The sequence below is a fragment of the Erpetoichthys calabaricus genome, chromosome 1, assembly GCF_900747795.2.
Source record: "Erpetoichthys calabaricus chromosome 1, fErpCal1.3, whole genome shotgun sequence".
In the NCBI taxonomy this organism is placed as follows: domain Eukaryota; kingdom Metazoa; phylum Chordata; class Cladistia; order Polypteriformes; family Polypteridae; genus Erpetoichthys; species Erpetoichthys calabaricus.
This window is the reverse complement of record NC_041394.2, coordinates 244,573,572-244,595,838: the sequence shown is the minus strand read 5'-3', so window position 1 is coordinate 244,595,838 and position 22,267 is coordinate 244,573,572. Positions and strand designations below refer to the sequence as shown.

Genomic DNA, 22,267 nt, shown 5'->3' with positions numbered 1-22,267 from the left:
ACTGTATACTAATCTTAAATTTGAATGACTGGTCAACTAAAATGCCAGATGAGAAGATCTATATCAAGGGAATTGGATACTGGCTAGTTAAATGTTTTGACAAGATAATGTGTTTTACACATACTTTTATGATCAAAGCTTCAGAGCAGTTAGCCAATTATCTGTGTGTAAAACCCGGAGATTTGCATAAAGGTCAGACCGCCCAAGAGTGTGAGAGACAGACTTTTTTAGCTGGAATCAAGAAACACTGTCCACATAAGAGCTTCATTTTTGAGTCAAGACAAGCTGCCTGGAAGAAAAGCTCCTTCTTTTTCTTTCTCTCTCTCTCTCATACATGCTTCCTTTGGTTTTACTCCTCACTTTACACATCCTTGCGTAAATACTCTTTAAGCTTTTTGATTTTGGAACATGGGTTTATTTAGGGAATTACATCCAGACTATGCTGTTATTCACTATAATTTATTTCATTTATATTATAGCTGTTATTATTCATTTTTAACATTATTCTGTTTTAGTAAATATTGCATTGCTTTATATTTATGTGCTTTGTCTGAAGAAATAAAATAATTACAGGGTAATTTCTTTTCAATAGTGTTAGCAGCTGAGGGGGGATGTCTCCATTAGTGAGCATCATGGATAGCAATAGTAGTGTACTGTAGGTAAGATGCCTCACCCTCCTCTTTCTAGGAAAGACCTGTCTAGTCTGTTCAAGCCAAAGCTAATGAGTAAGTGGAGTACTGAATAGTGAAATGCTGTGCAGGCGTCACTCATAATCAGTGCTTAAGTGGACAGTGTGTGTGTGTGCCTTTCTAAGTAAGAGTGTTAAGCTTAGGGTACACAAGAGTAGTCCAACCCATTATGAATCTAGGGAGCAGCTCTTACTCTACCATAATATGCCTGTTATTCTGTAAGAACCATTGTATGGACACAGGAAGACAAAACTTATAAAAGACAAACATTTCATTACATGAGTGTGAATTTAAAATTTTAGCTGAAAAGCTTATTTGTTGTGAGATTGTTAACAACATGATTATCTCACAAAAAACACTACCTTGAGATTTAAAAACTGTCACTGTGCCGAGTGCTAAAAATGTAATGTTCAAAAAAATATTCCGCCAAAGATGGAAACCATCTTAGGCCCAGTGATAGTGTTATATTATTGGCCAAATGTAAGGGGTCTAGATTAAATTTTGCTTATTTGGTATACTGTAGAGGGATTTTAACAGAATGCACTAACCTGAAAAATGTCTACACATATGTGATTATTTCAACTGATAACCTGACACAGAAAAAGAGCTTAGACAGATACAAGCATGGTGCTACTACAGAATTTTTAAGCAATTCTAACAACTGTATCCAAATTACTATGACATGAAATGTGCTTTTTTTTGAAATGGTTAAAAAAAAATGCAAAAATGTAATGTACAAACATCTTTTAGACACACAATAGTCAGTTTTTATAAATCACATTAGAAGGTTAATTTGAAAAATGTAAGCATCTCAATGGCTTTGCAGTGTTGTATACCTCTTACAAATCCAGGCCAAGCATAAAGCTCCTTACTACCCCTAAAGCCCTGTATTGAAATAAGCATTTCCAAGATTAATTAATTTTTTTAAATTGGTTCTTATTTCTATATGATTTTCACCTGTTAGTTTTTAGATTACTTTTATTAACTTTTGACCATTTCTGTTTTAGTTCTTATTTTTGGTAACATGGCTTTCTGATGAAGTAGTTCCACAAACTACTGTGTCATTAGTTACAAACTTGCACTGTCAACGATATGCTTGAAGTATTCCCAGACAGGAACTTCCAAATTAAAACCAATTCTTTGCAGTAACTATTAACAAACACATGTTCGGTCTATGCACCACATACAACCATTTAATGAAAAATGTTGAACAGTAAAAGCAAAATTCCCTCTAGGGAATTGGCACTAGCAATTTTTTTCTTCATGAACAAAAATTCTTAGTTACATTATCCTATGAGTAATGTTTTGTAATTAAGCAATACAACCATATATTCAAATGTAATAATCTGAAATTTATATGAATTAAAATATATGGCATGCATCGAAAGGCATAATTCATTCATTCATCAAGCCTAACAGATTACTGAATGTTGCTCATGACCAGAAGTTAAAAAAAAAATTTGCTCCAATAATTTAACTACAAAAATTTTTAAATAGTGTATTATCTACAACTACATCAATAAAAATCATTCACAGTTGTTTTAACATAGCTGCAAATACCTCTTTATTTGCATCGGACTTTAAATGCAGAGTTAACATTTTAACAAATTTTGTAACTAATTTTTTCCATTCATCCATTTGTGGTTGAATTTACCTAATCCATCAGATCAGATTCTATCCAGAACGCATCAGGCATGAAATTCAAAACCAGACACAAGAAGGGTAGTTCTTGAAAAAGACATAAATAATACAAGAAACTGATAAAAAAGGAAACGCTGACCACAGTTCTAAAGCATTTAGCCACCTAAATCCAGTTCAGGTTAATTAACATATTTTGTACACCTGCGTGTATTTGTATATTTTACAGAAAGCGACTTTTCCCGTTATGCAGTCTTCAAATCAGTTATTTTTCAGAAATTGTAAATATTAAAAATTTTGTTAAATTGATGTGGATCTACAAGTAAATCAACTTAAACTGCCATCTTTAGGGCTCCTTTCTGGCTTGAACTACAATCAAACAGTAGGACTTTCTTCTTTAAATCTGTTTTTTTTTTTTTTTTCCACTAAAATAGTTGGTAGCTGAACTATGCTTCACTGTGCTTCACAAACCAGTTACTTCAAATGGCATAATGCCCGAAGAGGGCACAAATAACATTTGCAATGGGAGTGCTAAAATCAAACTAACTGGGTCACTTTAATGTCAGTTTTCAAATGGTGCAACTGTGGGCTTTCCTTGACCAGTTTTAAAAACTGATTATTGTGAGGATGGCCGTTGTGCTGTTCCTCTTCTGTAAACATTTAACAGGAGGGAGATTTCCTGACTCGTATCTTTGTGCACTAATGGAAAATATTGTGTGGTAAAATTTAAATAGTACATTCAAAGATAACAGCGGATGACAGTAGGCTTCCAGCAACTGGCATTTTATAAAATACAGAAATAGCAGATTTTTGTTTTAACCCATTTTAGTTTTAAATCAGATCTCAAGTATGCAGTTTTAGTTGTGTGAATAAGAATTACTTACGAATGTTCTGAAATCACTTCAGTCTGGCACCTCCTGACTTATTGGTAAGAGAAAATACCTTATGTGACATACTGTTCCACTCGTCTTGCTGTCTAGCTATACAAAATATCAAGCTAATTGGGGTTAGTCTCTTTTTTTGTCCAACCAATAACTCTTATTTTTACTCCATTTTGCAGTGTATTTTGTGTAGGGAATTACACCATAGAGTAAAGCAATAGGTATCTTCAGCCAAAATGATCAGAAGGCCTTGAAGTTTTGTAAGCCACATCATCCAACCCAGGGGTTCACCCCCAAAGGGACACAAGGGATCAAATATTCACCTTTCCACAAAACTTTGAAAAAAATGGAGATTGGTAATATAGCCACGTGGTATGTTGTTTTATGCTATTTCAAGGTTGCCGATCACAAAAATCCGAATTTTGATATATGATCCTTTACCGGTGGTCCTTGCCCTCTAAGACAGACAGACTCCCAGAATGTTAAAAATAACAAGTTTCAAACATAAACATGTAGAGTGTCATTGGAGACTGTTTAAAGGGCAGTGATAATGAATTTGTTAGTTTTGATTTTAGATCTATTACTAGGGATCTATCACTCTACGAAAATTTATCACAATCAAGAATATTTATATTTTAAACATTTACATTGAAGCACACATTTTAATATTCCAAATACCAGACACAAGTATTCTTATTTATTATGTACTTCTACATCATTCAATAAATCATTACATTTCTCATAAACATCCTGAATTAAGGCAGCTTAAGCTAATTTGGATTTTCATCAATTTAGTTTTTAGCTTTGTTTTTTTTTTTGTTTAACAAAATACTTTTTTACTTGGTTTAGTTACAATTTTCTATAAGAACCTTGATCAGAAAATGAATAGATGATAACTACATAACAAACAGCTCATTTCCCTTTATTACATTGACTGCTTGTAGATGATTGATCATCATCTAAAATGTAATAATCACAAACGAAATTTGAAGAAAGTTTAAGAAAACACCAGGGTGCAGGTTTTTAGTTCTTAACACCTATCACAGATTTTGTAGATATTCAAATGTATTATTCTATAGGTTTGACACATAACCCTCTAGCAAAGTTAACTTGCTCAGATATGCTCACAGTTGGGTAAATTTCAACATTACTTGCTATATGTTACACCCATGAACCCTGTGAAAAGGTATTTGTGTAAGGTACAGGACCAACTCAGGAATGATGTAATCTAGCAAATTTGATGGACTGAATGGTTTCTTCTCATTTGTCAAATATTTTATGTTCTTACTCTGCTTTGAATTTAATTATTTTAAAGCAATCTGTAATGATGCTTACTCTTAAAGAGGTCAATCAGATGGAGAATATTAGTGCTCAGATTAGTTTTTACACAACGAGATATCTAAGGCTGTGGTTCTGAAACTCTGTTCTGTGGAACTGCCAGTGGCTGCTAATTTTTTGGATATTTTAAATGAGTGATTTTTTGTCTGGTACCATATACAAGGGATGAAACAGTTGGCACATTTTTCTGGGGTCTTAAGTGCTGCTTTAATCAATTGTTTTGCATTACACACCATCAATAAACTGGAACAATGCAAAAAGTGTATTGATTTCCAGCACAATAAAAAGTAATGGGTAAAATGACCTAACCCCATTAATGAACAGCAGACATTTATTGATGAATTCACACTCCAAAAAGGGAGCTACTTCTATGAATAATATATATGGTAAAAAACAGTTTTAATAATACAGTCATATGAAAAAGTTTTGGGTCAGCCTTCATAATAATTTACTTTCAACAAAAAAGATAACAATGGTATGTATTTCATTTCCTAGGAACATCTATCTGAGTATTGGGGTGTTTTCTGAACAAAGATTTTTAGTGAAGCAGTATTTAGTTGTATAAAATTAAATCAAAAAACTAGCTGTGCAAAAATTTGGGTACCCTTATAATTTTGCTGATTTGAATGCATGTAACTGCTCAATACTGATTACTTGAAACACCAAATTGGTTGGATTAGCTCGTTAAGCCTTGAACTTCATAGACAGGTGTGTCCAATCATGAGAAAAGGTATTTAAAGTGGTCAACTGCAAGTTGTGCTTCCCTTTGACTCTCCTCTGAAGAGGGACAGCATGGGATCCTCAAAGCAACTCTCAAAAGATCTGAAAACAAAGATTGTTCAGTATCATGGTTTAGGGGAAGGCTACAAAAAGCTACCTCAGAGGTTTAAACTGTCAGTTTCAACTGTAAGGAATGTAATCAGGAAATGGAAGGCCACAGGCACAGTTGCTGTTAAACCCAGGTCTGGCAGGCCAACAAAAATACATTAGCGGCATATGCGCAGGAATGGTTACAGACAACCCACAGATCACCTCCAAAGACCTACAAGAACATCTTGCCGCAGATGGTGTATCTGTACATCGTTCTACAATTCAGCGCAATTTGCACAAAGAATATCTGTACAGCAGGGTGATGAGAAAGAAGCCCTTTCTGTACTCATGCCACAAACAGAGTCGCTTGTTGTATGCAAATACTCATTTAGACAAGCCAGATTAATTTTGGAACAAAGTGCTTTTGACTGAAAAGACAAAAATTGAGTTATTTGGTCATAACAAAAAGCCCTTTGCATGGCAGAAGAAGAATACCGCATTCCAACAAAAACGCCTGCTACCTACTGTCAAATTTGGTGGAGGTTCCATTATGCTGTGTGGTTAGTTCAGGGACTGAGGCCCTTGTTAAAGTCAAGGGTCGGATGAATTCAACCCAATATCAACAGATTCTTCAGGATAATGTTCAAGCATCAGTCACAAAGTTGAAGTTACGCAGGGGTTGGATATTCCAACAAGACAATGACCCAAAACACAGTTCGAAATCTACAAAGGCATTCATGCAGAGGGAGAAGTACAATGTTCTGGAATGGCTGTCACAGTCCCCTGACTTGAATATCATCGAAAATCTATGGGATGATTTGAAGCAGGCTGGCCATGCTCGGCAGCCATCAAATTTAACTGAACTGGAGAGATTTTGTATTGAAGAATGGTCAAAAATACCTCCATCCAGAATCCAGGCACTCATCAAAGGCTATAGGAGGTGTCTAGAGGCTGTTATATTAGCAAAAGGAAGCTCAACTAAGTATTGATGTAATATCTCTGTGGGGTGCCCAAATTTATGCACCTGCCTAATTTTGTTATGATGCATATTGCATATTTTCTGTTAATCCACTAAACTTAATGTCACTGCTGAAATACTACTGTTTCCATAAGGCATGTCATATATTAAAAGGAAGTTGCTACTTTGAAAGCTCAGCCAATGATAAACAAAAATGCAAAGAATTAAAAGGGGTTCCCAAACATTTTCATATATATATAGTTTACTGTAATAATTTATCATTGATTTTTTTTTTATTTCAAAAGCACAATCAGAGAAGAGGGAAACATAGCATTTTTGTGTCTGTGATGTGGTTGTGTCTCTCTCTCTTTTTTTTTTTTTAAATGAGTTTTCAAATTGATCATTCAGCACAGATTATAAGGCACAACATAATTTCTGGATGGAGTATTTTGTTTTCCTTTTTTCTTATATATGTATTGATTTACCTTCATGTGCACAGAGTTAACAAGTTAGTGGCATGGTCCACTGCTCTGAAGCTACAGGCTCACATTTTGCCTGTTGTGTCCATGAGTAGCACATATTTTAAATACATGCTTTATGCTATGCTTATGTGCATTCAAAGATTCCAGAGTTCTGACTTGTGATGTTTCACCTTCCACTTCAGTACATTCACATGAATTTCCAGTTGGACTTTTTGTGGAAATTCAAGGTCTCTGTTGATATGTTACTTGATCTGCGAAAAAAACATTAAGAAATAAACTATTCATTTTCATAAAAATAGCAAAATAAATGTATAAAATGTGTATCACTTCATTCCAAATGCACTTCAACCAAAATAGGTTTTATTTTATTCATAATTAACTAAAGTGAAAAGTCAGTGTTACAGCTTTGATTTCACCAAATTGTCCAACTCATGAAGGATTCAGGTGCAATTTTTGACTGATAGTTCATGAATGCCGCATGTACCTTAAGGCAGTTGTATCTATCAGGGTGACCAAATTTTGTTTTTCAAAGAAGAGGCCAAGAGGGAACGATATACTGTAATTAAAACTTGACACATGTCATCATATGCAATGGATGTTTATGAATTTTTCTACTAAAAAAGTATCAATTTAAATGTCCTATTTTAAACTACTGTACAAATTACTACTTACAGGATTGCTATTTCTCACCCATAACACCAAGAAAGGAAATGAACAAAATCTGATTATTTTAATATCAATATTTTTTTTGCACAACAGATGCCTTAACATCTGAAGTAGAAATGAAGAGAACTGTATGCATCATATCTTAAGAGAAACAAACATTGTAAAACATAATGAAACAAACTTCACCAAAGAGTATGTCTCACCTGCTGATGAGCTCTTATTTATTTTAAGTTGCACATGCCAGCTCTACTGTTCATGCATTTTGATTCCTACTTATTTTTTTTTTTTATTTGTCTGCAGATTGTAGGGTACAGCCCGGACACGGTCAGGCGGACATGTTGACGTCACTCACAACACGTTTATTATACATATTGTTTTCACAAATGCACCTCAAAACCCCCAAATACCCCAAAGTCCAGGCCACTCCTCGAATGCCTTTTCTTCTTCAGTCCACCTCCACTCCTCTCCTTCAAGCTTTGTCTTTCTCCTCACCCGACTCCAGCCCTGAATGAAGGGAGGTGGCTCCTTTTATATGCACCAGGATGTGCTCCAGGTGCTTCCCGGCAATCTCCCACTGGCACTCCCCACTGTGGCGGAAGTGCCGACTGCATACCTGGAAGCACTCCGGGTGTCCCCACTCGTCTTCCCCCCAGCACTTCCTGGTGTGGCGGAAGTGCTGAGGTCCAGGGTTCTCCAGGTATTGGGGTGCCCCCTGGCGGTGACCACGAGCCCCTACAGGGTTGGGCTTCACAGCCCTGTACCCGTGGTCCCCAACACAACCAGGGTAGACGCCCCCTCATGGTGTGGAGAAGGTGTGAGCCCTCCTCCGGTCCTCTTGGGCGTCCCAGCTGGGTTCCACCTCCAGCCACGTGCCACAAGATGAACACAATTTTTGGGCATCTTTTGTCTTGAATAGTAATGTGTCTCTGCCTAATTCTACCAGCTGTCACCCGAATCGAACTGCAATTTCTACTTTTCCTTAAAAAAAGCCTAAACTGCACCTGAGTTACATTGATTGCTGGTTCAAAATATATACCTATTGTTCAGGGAAAGGACAAAATGTGTAGGTCTTTTTCTTTGCATGTTTAAGTAATGGATCATGACAAAATCCTTGACAATTTTAGAATTTTATAAATACCAGCCTGGCTAGTATTTTCATTCCTAAAAGGAGAACATTGCCAGGAAAAAGGGGACGTGTGGTCATCCCCTATGTACTTTATTTGTCTGTCTTATCTATTTGTTATTTTTCAAGAACGGTATAAATAGGTCAACTGTGATTGTAGTGTGAAAAAAAAAAAAACAGTCATAAATAGATTTACTCACATCTGTATGATTTTAACCCACCCCTCCACCCCAGATTGTACTGTCTTATTAATCTGCTTAGGCTATGTGCACAAAAGTACATTTTAGAAGGGAATGCATTTGAGAATGGAATGGAACCTTTTCCAAGCAAAATAAAAAAAAAATTAAATCAGCATTTTGTGGAACCACCCATAGCCTAAAAAATGGCAACAATTCTCTTAGGTACACATGCATGCAATTTCTAAAGGTACTTGCATAGTTGGTTGTTCCAAACCTCCTGGAGAAGTTACCATGATTCCAAACTGCAGACTCTTTGTCTGTCTTACTTGTTTCAGTCTCTGCTAATAATCCAAACTTGGCTTAATGATGTTAAGATCAGGAATATTTGTAGACATACCATATGTTGCAATATACTTGTTTTTGCTGCAAATGTTTTTTATAGTTTTGTTTATATGTTCAGAGTCTGGATCGTGCTGCAGAATGAAGTTGGGACCGATTAGATGCCTCCATGTTTGCATTGCATGATATATAATAATGTGCTTCTACCTCTCAGAAATGAGGGGGCGTTAATTTTGATCAAATCACCAACTCATCTTTTAAAAATGCAGTTCCAGACCTATACAGAACCTTCACCATGCTTTATTGTACTCTCTCCAGCACTTTGGCTGACAGACTGCTTTCTATTATTTCAAAATTTCAGTCCAGAGCGTCTGCTTCCATTTTTCAGAACCCCAGTCCTTGTGTTTTCATATGTAGGTGAGTCAATTGGCTTTATTTCTGGTCACAACTCTTCCTTAAAGACTACTTCAGAAAAAATTTCTCTGGTCTGTAGATATGTATACCAGGAACCTGGTGATTTCTGCCACATCTGTGTTGATAGTGATGCTGGATGTCTTAAAATGTCTAAAGCACGTAAGCTTGATGTATTTCTCATTTGCTGCGCTCAGTTTCTGTGGCTCATCACTGTAGTTCTGGTCATCAACCTTGCCTGCTTGTGCAGAAACATTGGACAGCACAGCTGGAAACACCTGTGTGCTGCAAAATTTTTACTTGAGAGAGAACTTAACATTGCAGGATGATCACCTAATATTTTTGCACAGTACTGATGTATTATTATCTTAGGTATACTTTTTCTCGGTCGGTTGAGTTCATTCAGGAGCCAAAACAACTGCAGTTTTATATTGTTAGAAAACCTCTAAAATAGGTTTGTCATACTGCATATGATGATAAATGTTCAGCAGATTCTTCCCTTATTTGTCAGCCCTGAAAACTGTACAGAAGAGAATTGAGAGGGGTATGAACAGGGTTTCCATGGTGAACTTTTGAAGAATGAAGTCCTTCTACAGTTCACAGAGAAGCATATTGCTAAGGACAAAATTTCTTTAAATTAGTGGAAATCTAGTGAAGCCAGGTAAATCACCTTTGCCAAGGTAGAAAAGTTCTGATTTTACTGCCACATTAATACCACTAGAATAGTGATTCTCTTCTGCAGGCAACATGGGTTCAAGGAAGAGAGACAGCTTTATTACTGTGAAATGCAGTTTAACAGTCTTGATATACCTTTCTATCTTTATAGTCCAGTATGTTAGAAATTGTTCTGTTAACTTTGTGTGTTTTTGTAACTATTATTATTTGTGAATTTCCACTTGGGATTAATAAAGTATCTATCTATCTATCTATCTATTATTGTTGTTGTTGTTATTCATTCTTTTATTAGTTATGCACCCTTCAAACTGAAAACTAAACTTTAGATTTTGAAAATGATGCAGAAATTTACTTTTATGAAAACCTATTTTTTCAAATATGAATTATAAGAAGTATTAATTATTTACATATGATATAGCATAACTACTTTGGAAAGAAACTGAGTTGTTGTCTAACTAAACATTAGAATGGGACATACTAGACATCAATCTAAGCAGATTAGACTATGGTATGATTATCATTACCACATGTGGTAGATGTAGCTTCTCTGAAATCAAATCCTGGGAGTACAAGCAACACTGTCGTCTAGAGTTAATAGAAAATTGTGCAGAATTAATGAAAAAGGTGAGAGGAGAACAGTTAGACTCATTCAACCTAATGTAAAGGTTACAGATACTCTTTGCAATGCATTGGACCTTTTCATGCAGGTGAGCTACTACAGCTGCTGCTCAATAAAGGGTCAACTCTTGCCTGATAAAGGCAAAAGGATAAGGCTAAAGTAGGTATGTGATCTCCAAAATTAGGCAATTGTAGGTTAGAAAAAAAAAAAAAAAAGATGTTTTGTGTCAGTACATCAGGCTGGTGATAGTAGTGTAATGGTTACTTCAATGCCATACCATGTGTATGTTTTGTTGCCAACCATATAGAGTACATTGCTTTATGATGATTACAGTCAACCTTTTTTCAAATAGATGCTTTGTGCAGAATGAGATGCTAGATCACAAGGCTTCAGTTTATCAGCTTCACTCTGTTGTAATTTCCTACACAGTCCTCATATTTGAAAGTAATAGGCCAGTTTGGTGATGATGTTGAACAATGTCCTGATGCAAGAATGTGCAGACAGAAAACATGCATTAACAACATTACATGATTGTTTAGCGTCATAACCTATAATCACCAAGAAAGTTTTCCAGTACTTTGTTTAATTCATGCCTCAAAGAATGCAGTTCTGAATGTAAAAAGGTAAATCAAACCAATACATAATAATAAAGTCACTAAGTGTGTATACACAAGCTTGTATGAAAGAGAGTGTGGTGCAAGATTACAAATAACACCTGCATTTTTCACATTTTGTATTAATTCTTTTGTATTTAAATTTGTAATACTAGGGTGTTGTACCGTATTAGCCATTATGAACATAGAGAAAAGCCAAGCAAAATGACACCTTTTATTGGCTAACTAAAAAGTTGATTACATCTTGCCTGAAGAAGGGGCCGGAGTTGCCTCGAAAGCTTGCATATTGTAATCTTTTTAGTTAGCCAATAAAAGGTGTCATTTTGCTTGGCTTTTCTCTATATTTAAATTTGAAAATCATTTTTTCTTTTTAAAATTTTTTGAATTAGTTAATTTGACAATGCCAGTGATGAATAGTAAAGAAGAAAAATTTGTCAAAAATGGTTTGGTTAAATGAATGATCTTCTTTTACTCCTATGCTTTTTTGTTTATAATTTTGGTTGACTCTTAATCCATTTATGCCGAAGGTTGAAATGTTTGAGTTTGTGCATGAAATTCACATATGTTACGTAGAAAAATATAAAGGAACAAGAATTTGAAGAGAAAATTTTTTTTATTACATTCCATTGTTGAGTTATGTGGCATTCCAAACTTTGAACACTAGGAAAATCCACTTCTTACATTATACATAACATACAGTGCATCCAGAAAGGATTCACAGCACATCACTTTTTCCAGATTGTTATGTTACAGCCTTATTCCAAAATGGATTAAATTCATTTTTTTCCTCAGAATTCTACACACAACACCCCATAATGACAATGTGAAAAAAAGTTTACTTGAGGTTTTTGCAAATTTATTAAAAATAAAAAAATCGAGAAAGCACATGTACAGAAGTATTCACAGCCTTTGCCATGAAGCTCGAAATTGAGCTCAGGTGCATCCTGTTTCCCCTGATCATCCTTGAGATGTTTCTGCAGCTTAATTGGAGTCCACCTGTGGTAAATTCAGTTGACTGAACATGATTTGGAAAGGCACACACCTGTCTATATAAGGTCCCACAGTTGACAGTTCATGTCAGAGCACAAACCAAGCATGAAGTCAAAGGAACTGTCTGTAGACCTCTGAGACAGGATTGTCTCGAGGCACATATCTGGGAAGGTTACAAAAATTTTTTTGCTGCTTTGAAGGTCCCAATGAGCACAGTGGCCTCCATCATCCGTAAGTGGAAGAAGTTCGAAACCACCAGGACTCTTCCTAGAGCTGGCCAGCCATCTAAACTGAGCGATCGGGGGAGAAGGGCCTTAGTCAGGGAGGTGACTAAGAACCCGATGGTCACTCGGTCAGAGCTCCAGAGGTCCTCTATGGAGAGAGAAGAACCTTCCAGAAGGACAACCATCTCTGCTGCAATCCACCAATCAGGCCTGTATGGTAGAGTGGCCAGACGGAAGCCACTCCTTAGTAAAAGGCACATGGCAGCCTGCCTGGAGTTTGCCAAAAGGCACCTGAAGGACTCTCAGACCATAAAGAAAATTCTCTGGTCTGATGAGACAAAGATTGAACTCTTTGGTGTGAATGCCAGGTGTCACGTTTGGAGCAAACCCGGCACCATCCCTACAGTGAAGCATGGTGGTGGCAGCATCATGCTGTGGGGATGTTTTTCAGCGGCAGGAACTGGGAGACTAGTCAGGATAAAGGGAAAGATGACTGCAGCAATGTACAGAGACATCCTGGATGAAAACCTGCTCCAGAGCACTCTTGACCTCAGACTGGGGCGACGGTTCATCTTTCAGCAGGACAATGACCCTAAGCACACAGCCAAGATATCAAAGGAGTGGCTTCAGGACAACTCTGTGAATGTCCTTGAGTGTCCCAGCCAGAGCCCAGACTTCAATCCGATTGAACATCTCTGGAGAGATCTTAAAATGGCTGTGCACCGATGCTTCCCATCCAACCTGATAGAGCTTGAGAGGTGCTGCAAAGAGGAATGGGCGAAACTGGCCAAGGATAGGTGTGCCAAGCTTGTGGCATCATATTCAACAAGACTTGAGGCTGTAATTGCTGCCAAAGGTGCATCGACAAAGTATTGAGCAAAGGCTGTGAATACTTATGTACATGTGATTTCTCAGTTTATTTATTTTTAATAAATTTGCAAAAACCTCAAGTAAACTTTTTTTCACGTTGTCATTATGGGGTGTTGTGTGTAGAATTCTGAGGAAAAAAATGAATTGAATCCATTTTGGAATAAGGCTGTAACATAACGAAATGTGGAAAAAGTGATGCGCTGTGAATACTTTCTAGATGCACTCTATGTTACTCCAACGTGACTGTCATTCCAATAATAGAACACAAGGCATAAATGGGTTAATTTATATAACGTTTTTGCTTAACTTGGTACTTGCCTAACTTTTTACAGCTTTTCTTTTACATGTCTTTCTCAAATTCTGAATCCTGCTTTTTCTAGTTTGTGGCAGCTACACATTCTGCAACACAAGTGTAAGATCTGATGTTTGGAAAATGAATAAATGTGATTATAAAATGTTATAGGTTTTCTTATTAATGGGCTTGGTGTTGCACAGCAGTGTGTTCTTTGCTGTCATTTTACTTACAGTCTTGTTCCTTTGGATGAACTTAATTGAATTACAGGTAAAAATTCAATATAAGTTAATCAAGTAATTCAAGCCCAGTTTAATGATTTAATCTGGCACAAGCCAAATTAGTTAATCTGACCAAAGAGGAATAAAATAGGTTAAAGCAATTTATTTCAGTTACTCAGAGTTATTTAAAGTGATAACTGTTAAACAGTTTTGTTAAACCAGATTAAAGAATGGTAACTGAACAAAATTAAAATGTTTTGATTGAATGCTCTCACATTAATGTGACAATTTTCTTATCAATTAAGTAAACCCAAACCTTTGTTTTTAGAAATTTTATTTGCACATATTAATCAAATTGGAAAATCAGTCAAGATTATTCAGTCACTAACTGCCCAATTACATCATTGTTAAATAAGATCAACTACACAATCACTTGACTTGGGGGAACTTGTCCATTTGACATCTTTGCTGTTTGAAATTCTTATTCTGCTCAATTCAATTTTATTGTTCCAAGAGGGAAATTTGGTTTATTAGTAGGTTTTACAAATAGCCTATACCACAGAATAAAAAAGATACCAAAAAAGAACACAGCCACAAAGCATAAACATTGTACCCATAAAATATACCAGTGAACATGATGCTTACAGTGAAACATGAGACCAAACATGTTAGGATTAAAATTAAACTATCATTTAGACTTATAATTGATGAAAAGGCGAACTGTTCATCCTATGAAATTAAGACTGAATCTATATATATAAAAATGGAATGGGTGGGTCGTCGGGTGGGCCTTTTTTTCATTCCGTCGTTTTTTCGACGTTTTGAAAATGTAGAATGATTATTTGATTTTTTTGTTTTTATTTGATCGTGTCTATGTAGCCGCCGTCGTAATAAAGTATCGCTAAAATCGTCATTTATCGTAATTTATTTTTGACGTATAACGTCGCCGTCGTCGAGGTCAGTGATACCAGTGCAAAAAATCTGCTTACGGTTGAAAGACACGCCCTACTCACTGGACAGTTAAAAACACCAATCAAACTAACGATGACATCAAGTATTACCCAATCAAAAGTAGGAAAGGAGGCATCTTCATAAAATGCGTGTGGGATGATTTGCATGAGACGCTGCTTTAAAAAAAAAATGATAAAAAAAATACGGGATAAATCCCGTCCAGTATTGATTCAAAACGGGACGCGCAATTTCATTCTCAAACGCGGCACGATTCCGTATTTTAAAGGACGGGTGGCAACCCTACAGTGCCAGGTAACCACCCATACAATCACATTGTGATTCAGACTAGGAATGCAATGAATGTAATTACCCCGATCTACATACAAGGCGAAAGTCTTGCAACATTCAAAGATGATGGTTTGGGATAAGTACACCATACAACATAAAACAGCTTATGAAGCCTTGAACCGAAAAAAGCAACATTTCAGAGATCGTAAAAAAAAAATATAGGAGCTAATGTCGTTTTACTCGCTGTAGATTTTAGTCAAACATTACCAGTTATTTCACGAGGGAGACCAGCACATCAACTCAACGCGTGTTTAAAATCCATGCTTCTCCCACGCTCGGTTATATGTCGCGTGTTCTCGGGCAGGTGCACCAAAAAATGTATACATTTAAGCATGTAATGCGCAAACAAAAAATGAGGTATACCCAAAGGCACAGCAGTAGTACTTAATGTAACTTTACTTCTTAAATGTTAATGTTTTACTGTTTAATAATTTATACGCTTCTTATATGTTGTTCAAATTCTTTTATCAAAATACCACTGACAGCGCAATGCACGATAACATCGAGTGAATACACCATACGCATCCGCCCACGGCTGCCCTGCTGTGCGCAGATACGACTTGATTGTACAATAAAATAAAATAAAGATAAAAAGACTAAAACAATCATCACCCATAAAGCGGATAGTAGACGTGACGTACTATATGTGTACCACATTTCAAGTGTATAGGTGCAACGGTTTGCGAGCTACAGGTCATTTAAAATCCTGGACAGACACACAAATTGCCACGGTAGCAAATTACAGAAGAAGATTTTACTGTTTAATAATTTATATTTATATGAAATGTGCTTCTTATATATTACTTCATATTCTCATATGATAATGATGTTAATGTTTATATTGATTTCTGTGTTATTAAAACTGCATGTATGTGTGTATATGTATACGAGCTGTATATACCCGGCGTTGCCCGGGGCAGAAGTAACCTAATCGGTCAAACACTTACATATATACCAAAGTAAACCTAATCGGTCAAACAGTTACATATATAAAAAAAGCGAACCTAATCGGATAAACAGCTTCATATATACAGAAGCGAACCTAATCGGACAAACAGCTAATCTATATACATAAGCAAACCTAATTGGTCAAACAGTTACATAAATACAAAAGCAAACCTAATCGATGAAACAGCTTCATATATACAGAAACGAACCTAATCGGACAAACAGCTAATCTATATACATAAGCAAACCTAATTGGTCAAACAGTTACATAAATACAAAAGCAAACCTAATCGATGAAACAGCTTCATATATACAGAATCGAACCTAATTGGTCAAACAGTTATGCATGTGCAGAATGATTTTACAAAGATTATGCGTGTTAACAATCATTAAAAAGAAAACATTGAGGAACTCTTCTTCTATATGTGATAAAGCTGGATGAAGCTGACTTGACGAAGGCGTAGGTGGCATACATTGGTTTTTCTAAAACAGAAGAAAAAAATGAGTATCTATTATTATTTTAAATTAGAATGAAAATGAGAACCTTCATTAGAGATAGATTATCCGTATTAAAATATGTGCATGAATAAACTTTTGCTAACTCTCTAGCAAAAGTTTATTCATACAAATTGGCATGGGATGGCTTTGTGAAAAAGTAAAAATTAGATAAAAATAAATTGAGAATGCGTACTTCGATTTGACTGAGATTATCTATAATGATCAAAAAAAAGTTTACTATGTTTTTTTTTCCATACGGGAAGGATCTAAAACCTTACATAGGCACCCTTCAGCCCGTACTGAAGGGTACTGTCAGATTCTTACTGACTAAAAAACACCCTTTTTATTCCACAGCTACCCCAAAAACCACTATTAGGCATTACTTTGGGGTGGCAGTACTTTAGTTATGAAACAGCTGGGTCCTGAAAAAAATCTGTGTTATTAGTGGCTTCATCACATATAGAAGAAGAGTTCCTCAATCTTTTCTTTTTAATGATTGTTAACACGCATAATGTTTGTAAAATCATTCTGCACATGCATAACTGTTTGACCAATTAGGTTCGCTTCTGTATATATGAAGCTGTTTGATCGATTAGGTTTGCTTTTGTATTTATGTAACTGTTTGACCAATTAGGTTTGCTTATGTATATAGATTAGCTGTTTGTCCGATTAGGTTCGGTTTTTTTATATATGTAACTGTTTGACCGATTACGTTTACTTTGGTATATATGTAAGTGTTTGACCGATTAGGTTACTTCTGCCCCGGGCAACGCCGGGTATATACAGCTCGTGTTTATTAAAAATGAACTTATATAGAAGATTAATCACTCTTGAAATGAAGAACCTGTGACTTGATGGCAGTTACTGAAATTGAGAATGTAGCATTGGGTCCTATCTGAGAGAATACACTCTGCTTTCCGTAAAACTTGCTTATTAAACAGGTCTGTGAGCTTGTACTTTTGAGACAGTTATTTTTGTGTTTTTTGAATCCATTTTACAATCTTGATTTGTTGTTTACTTTAAGATTTCCAAGCAAGGCCAGCAGAACATAAGTAAAGATAGACGTAACGCAAGATTTATAAAAGAGTGACATAGTTGTAAAAGTCTATGAAGCCCACAGCTAGTATTACCTCCTTGAAACCAAGACTTCAATAGTCATAGATCAAGGGTTGACTTGGCAATTATGACACCTAACAGCAAGAGATGATGCAAAGTGTGCAGTGCTTTTATTGTCACACAGTGTTGAAACAATAAATAAAGTGCAGTGCTGTTTTCTTCTTTATATTAATAAATAGTGGGTTTCTTTAAATAAGTAAATAATTCTTGGTATAAAAACAGTGTTCTGTGGCAGTTAAAATCAGCAATAAACAAATAATCCATTAAAGAAGCAAAAATCCAAGGTTAAAATAAGTCATGATTTGTCCATAAAAACCATCACGAGCGTCAGTGGCTCCATCTAAAATCATGTCCATGCTACTCACCCATATGGTCTGCTCAACAGCAAAAGATACGAGTCAACCTTTTTATCCAGCTCTTGCCCCTGTCACTAGTCCTCATGAGAGTCCTACTCCCTAATCCTGCCGCCATCCCTTGGTATCCACGGGAATCTTTCAGAGTGTCATCTGTTTTCTTCACTCAAGGCATCATCCCCAAACGCTTACCTTCACTTAGCCATCCCAGTCTTGTCTTGACCCACTGAGGCTCCCTTTTACAATGTTGTGCATGCAGGTGCCCTGGTTACCCCCAACGGAGTGTCAATAAGAAAATTGGGTGACCTGACTGCTCATGTACCTGTATACACCGCCAGCCAATTTCCCCAAGCAGGGGTGTCGGCCAAAACACCCCTGCTTGGGCTCTCTCTCTCTCTCTCGCTTGCTCACGCTCTCTCTCTCTCGCTGCACAGGGAGAGACTGAAAATGTGCGGAAATCATTGGCGCATACGAACCGGACGGTAAACTGGCTTGTTTGTGACCCGAGTGTCGTAACCCAATTTGTACGTGGTCCGAGACGTTCGTGAACCGACACACACACACACACACACACACACACACACACACACACACACACACACACACAGAGTATCTCACAAAAGTGAGTACACCCCTCACATGTTTGTAAATATTTTATTATATCTTTTCATGGAACAACACTTATAAGAAAATCCATGCATTCTTAAAACAAATACATCTGTATGACATAATTTAAGATGAGAGTTATAGATGGTAGGCTTCTTTCACCGCCTCCTCTTCACTGTCCAACTCGGTAGACTGAGGTAATGCATCTTAAAGCTGGCCAGTGGATAATTGTGTTTCTTTGGAGTTCTTTTGAAGTACTGATATTTTCCTTGGATTCTCCTAGTTTTGTTAACTTCTTGCTTTTGCCTTTAGGATTCTAATTACTAGATAATCCTAGGACTTGTTTATTGCAGAATTGTATTTTAGGCAACTCCTTTTGCTCTTTTTGGCATTTCCTTTTCTTTTTCTTTTGGTTAATAAATCCTAATTTTAAAATATTCTTTGCCCTTTTGTGCACATGCTGGGTTTTACAGTCATTCTCTTATGAGGCTTTTTGCTAAAATTTAGCACATTTCATGTTACTTCACCAATTATCCATTTTTGTGGCCAGCTAAACTGAAGTCTCCTGGTCATAATTCTGAGAAGGCTGGATTAGGTGAGCCTTTTACAGGCTGGTCAGTAAAGCCCCTGCCCAGTTTTATAGCTATATTATGGAAACCTCACCCACATTTCATGATGTTTGTGACACCACATAACTACATAAGTCCTAATAGAGAGCATTTTTCAAAATGTCATGTAAGTAGGATTACTAGCAATTATATTTTTTAAACTAGGGGGCTTTGCCCTCTGCTCGCTTTGTTCGCCAACCCCTGTGCTTGGTTTTCTAGATACACACTTAAGATTTTTTTGTTCTTTCAATTGTTGCTATTTCATTAGTTTCACTTTTATTTCAGAACTTCGTTAAAAACAATATTTGGAATCTTTCGAGTCCCAACATGCTGAATCTTTTAAATGAGGTCAGTGAGACGTGTTTAATGACTTTGTACCATAATCCAGGATAGGTTTCTCTGTTTGGAATTTCAGCACAGACAAAACGATCTACATCATCAGCAGTTAATAATTTTTTTTGCAAAGTAACCAATAAATGCATGTGAAGTAAACCCTGTTAAGTCAGAGGTAAACCCTCTGACTTAAACTTCAAAGCCTTACAATATTTACATACTTCTGACATATCACCTATTTCCATATATTCAATCTCCATTCGCCTTTTCGTTTTCCTCCGAGTAACAATTTCTCTTTCTTTGCGCTAATGCAAGGTTTACTTTCTTTGATTTGACACTTTCGTTTTTTTTCTGCTTTTATATTCTGTATCTTGCTCTGCATGTGTTTCACACCTATGTTTTTTTTTTTTTTTAGTCTTTTGAATTCCACTGTTTTCATTATCTATAACCTGCTCTGCATGTTTTTGGCCCCCTTGTTTTTTAACCTCTTTATGACGTTTAACTTTGTTTTCTACTCTGTCTTTTATTTCTGACCTCGCTTTGTCCTGCTTTTTTTTCCAATGACACCTGGTCCGTGGTGATTATTTTCCCTTTTTTTGAGTAATAATTTCCATTTGTTTGCCCTACTGCAATCTTTACTTTCCTTTTTTTGATACTTTCTAATTTTCCTGCTTTCATATTCTTTAACTTTCACTGCATTTGTATCGCGCTGTTTTTTGAGCCTTTCGAATTCCACTGCTTTCATAATCTCTAACCTGCTCTGCATGTGTATTGCGCCAACGTTTTTTAATGTCTTTACGAAGTTCTACTTTGTCTTTTAATTCAGAGCCCGATTGGCCATACTTTTTTTCAATTCCACTTGTTCCGGGTTGATTATTACTTTCCTTATTTTCTGAATTTGCACCTAGATTATTCTTTTTCTTTTTTGCATTTTTTTCTCTCCATCACTTTTGAGTCTCTTTTCTCCGCACTGCTCTTTCAACTTCGCTTAGTCGTCGACGTTTCATCTATAATGTATTGTCCTTATATGCTTTATATGTGCTGAGAGCCCTGAATCTGTATGTGCTCAAATCCTTTACACGACTGAGTGTTTTGCTGCCCGTGGTCTTATTTGATATTGGTTGTAAGTAGGGCGTGTCTTGCAAGAATCTCCTGTTCTATGTCCCCGCGAGATGGTTCTAAGTCAATCTCTTGGCACAAAGTCTCATGTTTAAGGTCCCCGTGAGACGCTCCGCGGTCAATCTCTTTCGTCTCGCGGGTCTTTCAAGTGTCTTCCGTGATCTTCACATGAAGATCACGTCTCGTCTCCCTAGTCTTTCTTTCCCAGGATATTTTTTTTTTATAATAGAGAGATAGTACAGTAATTGAGAATTATGCAAGGAATTTACATGCTGTCCCCCATTCATGTATAGTACATACAGTTAATAATAAATGTAACATTTCTTAAGCAGTTGTCACTTACAGGACTTTTCTTATGATTTTCAGTTGTAGTTTACATTATTTTAAGAAAATCACAGCAAGCTGTAGACAGTCACAGCACGTGTCCTCTACTTTCAGTTGTCCGTGTGACTCACTTTTGACTTATTTCATGGTAGCGAGTTGCTAGTTGTAGAGGTATGCTCTTTTTTCTACAAGAGTTAAACACCAATGAGTGTTCAATCTGAAGTATAAATGTATGCAATGCCCATAGTTATGAACATAAGCAGCTGCAAGGAAAGTAGAAAAGCAAGTGTTTTGGACTATACAAAGGGAGGAAAGGCTTGTTGAACTTTAAAGCAAGCACAGATGTCTGTTCAATGTTTTATGTTTGTTGTAACACGACTGAGTAGAAATGTTGATCAATATTGATCAATGCATGTTAACCAGAGACAAATTTTGCATATTAAGAATTCCTAAATATTTTATATGACTTTAAGCATCAGAGAATAATGAGAATTGAAAATAAATATTACATAAACCATTTTGCAAGTTCACTCTATTTCATACAAACACATCTTCCTTACTTTATTAAAGGGCATTATGCAAGGCCATTTTAGGAAAGGGAAAAATACAAATGTATAGAAAGGAGGAAAGACACGATGCTCAGTCATCTTAATTCAGGAACGCACCAATTAGTACAAGGAGTTCATATCATGAGAATGACCGAGTGACAAAGCAGTTTCTACAAAAGTGGTAGGCAGTATTAATATCTTAGAAAATAATATTGTACTAACTTGATTGCAAGGACAGGAAAAATGAAAGAAAAAAAGGCAGAGAATTATGAAAGGAAAATGGCAATAATTCATGTGGCTCACTCACTCTTTGTATGATGTGGGTATCCTGTTGGTCCAGCCCCTTGTCTTCTGCATACTGTTCTGCCTCCTGTGACACAGCTGGACATGTTTCAAAATCAGTGTGCCCTAAATCCTGCAAATACTGGAATAGTGGAGAGTTCTAAAACCAAAACAAAACATAACATGTGTTTAAGAATGTTTTTTTTTATTTTTT

General features: G+C 36.2%; 1 protein-coding gene across 4 annotated transcripts in view; it reads right to left on the bottom strand.

The window, feature by feature from the left end:
* vezt (vezatin, adherens junctions transmembrane protein) overlaps positions 1-22,267 on the bottom strand; it is an 89,069-nt gene that overhangs the window by 57,111 nt on the left and 9,691 nt on the right. For all 4 annotated transcript variants that reach the window (XM_028813433.2, XM_028813443.2, XM_028813468.2 and 1 more), the window contains exon 2: positions 22,079-22,213. In XM_028813433.2, coding sequence (XP_028669266.1) covers positions 22,079-22,213 — 135 coding nt within the window. The remainder of the gene's footprint in view (positions 1-22,078; positions 22,214-22,267) is intronic.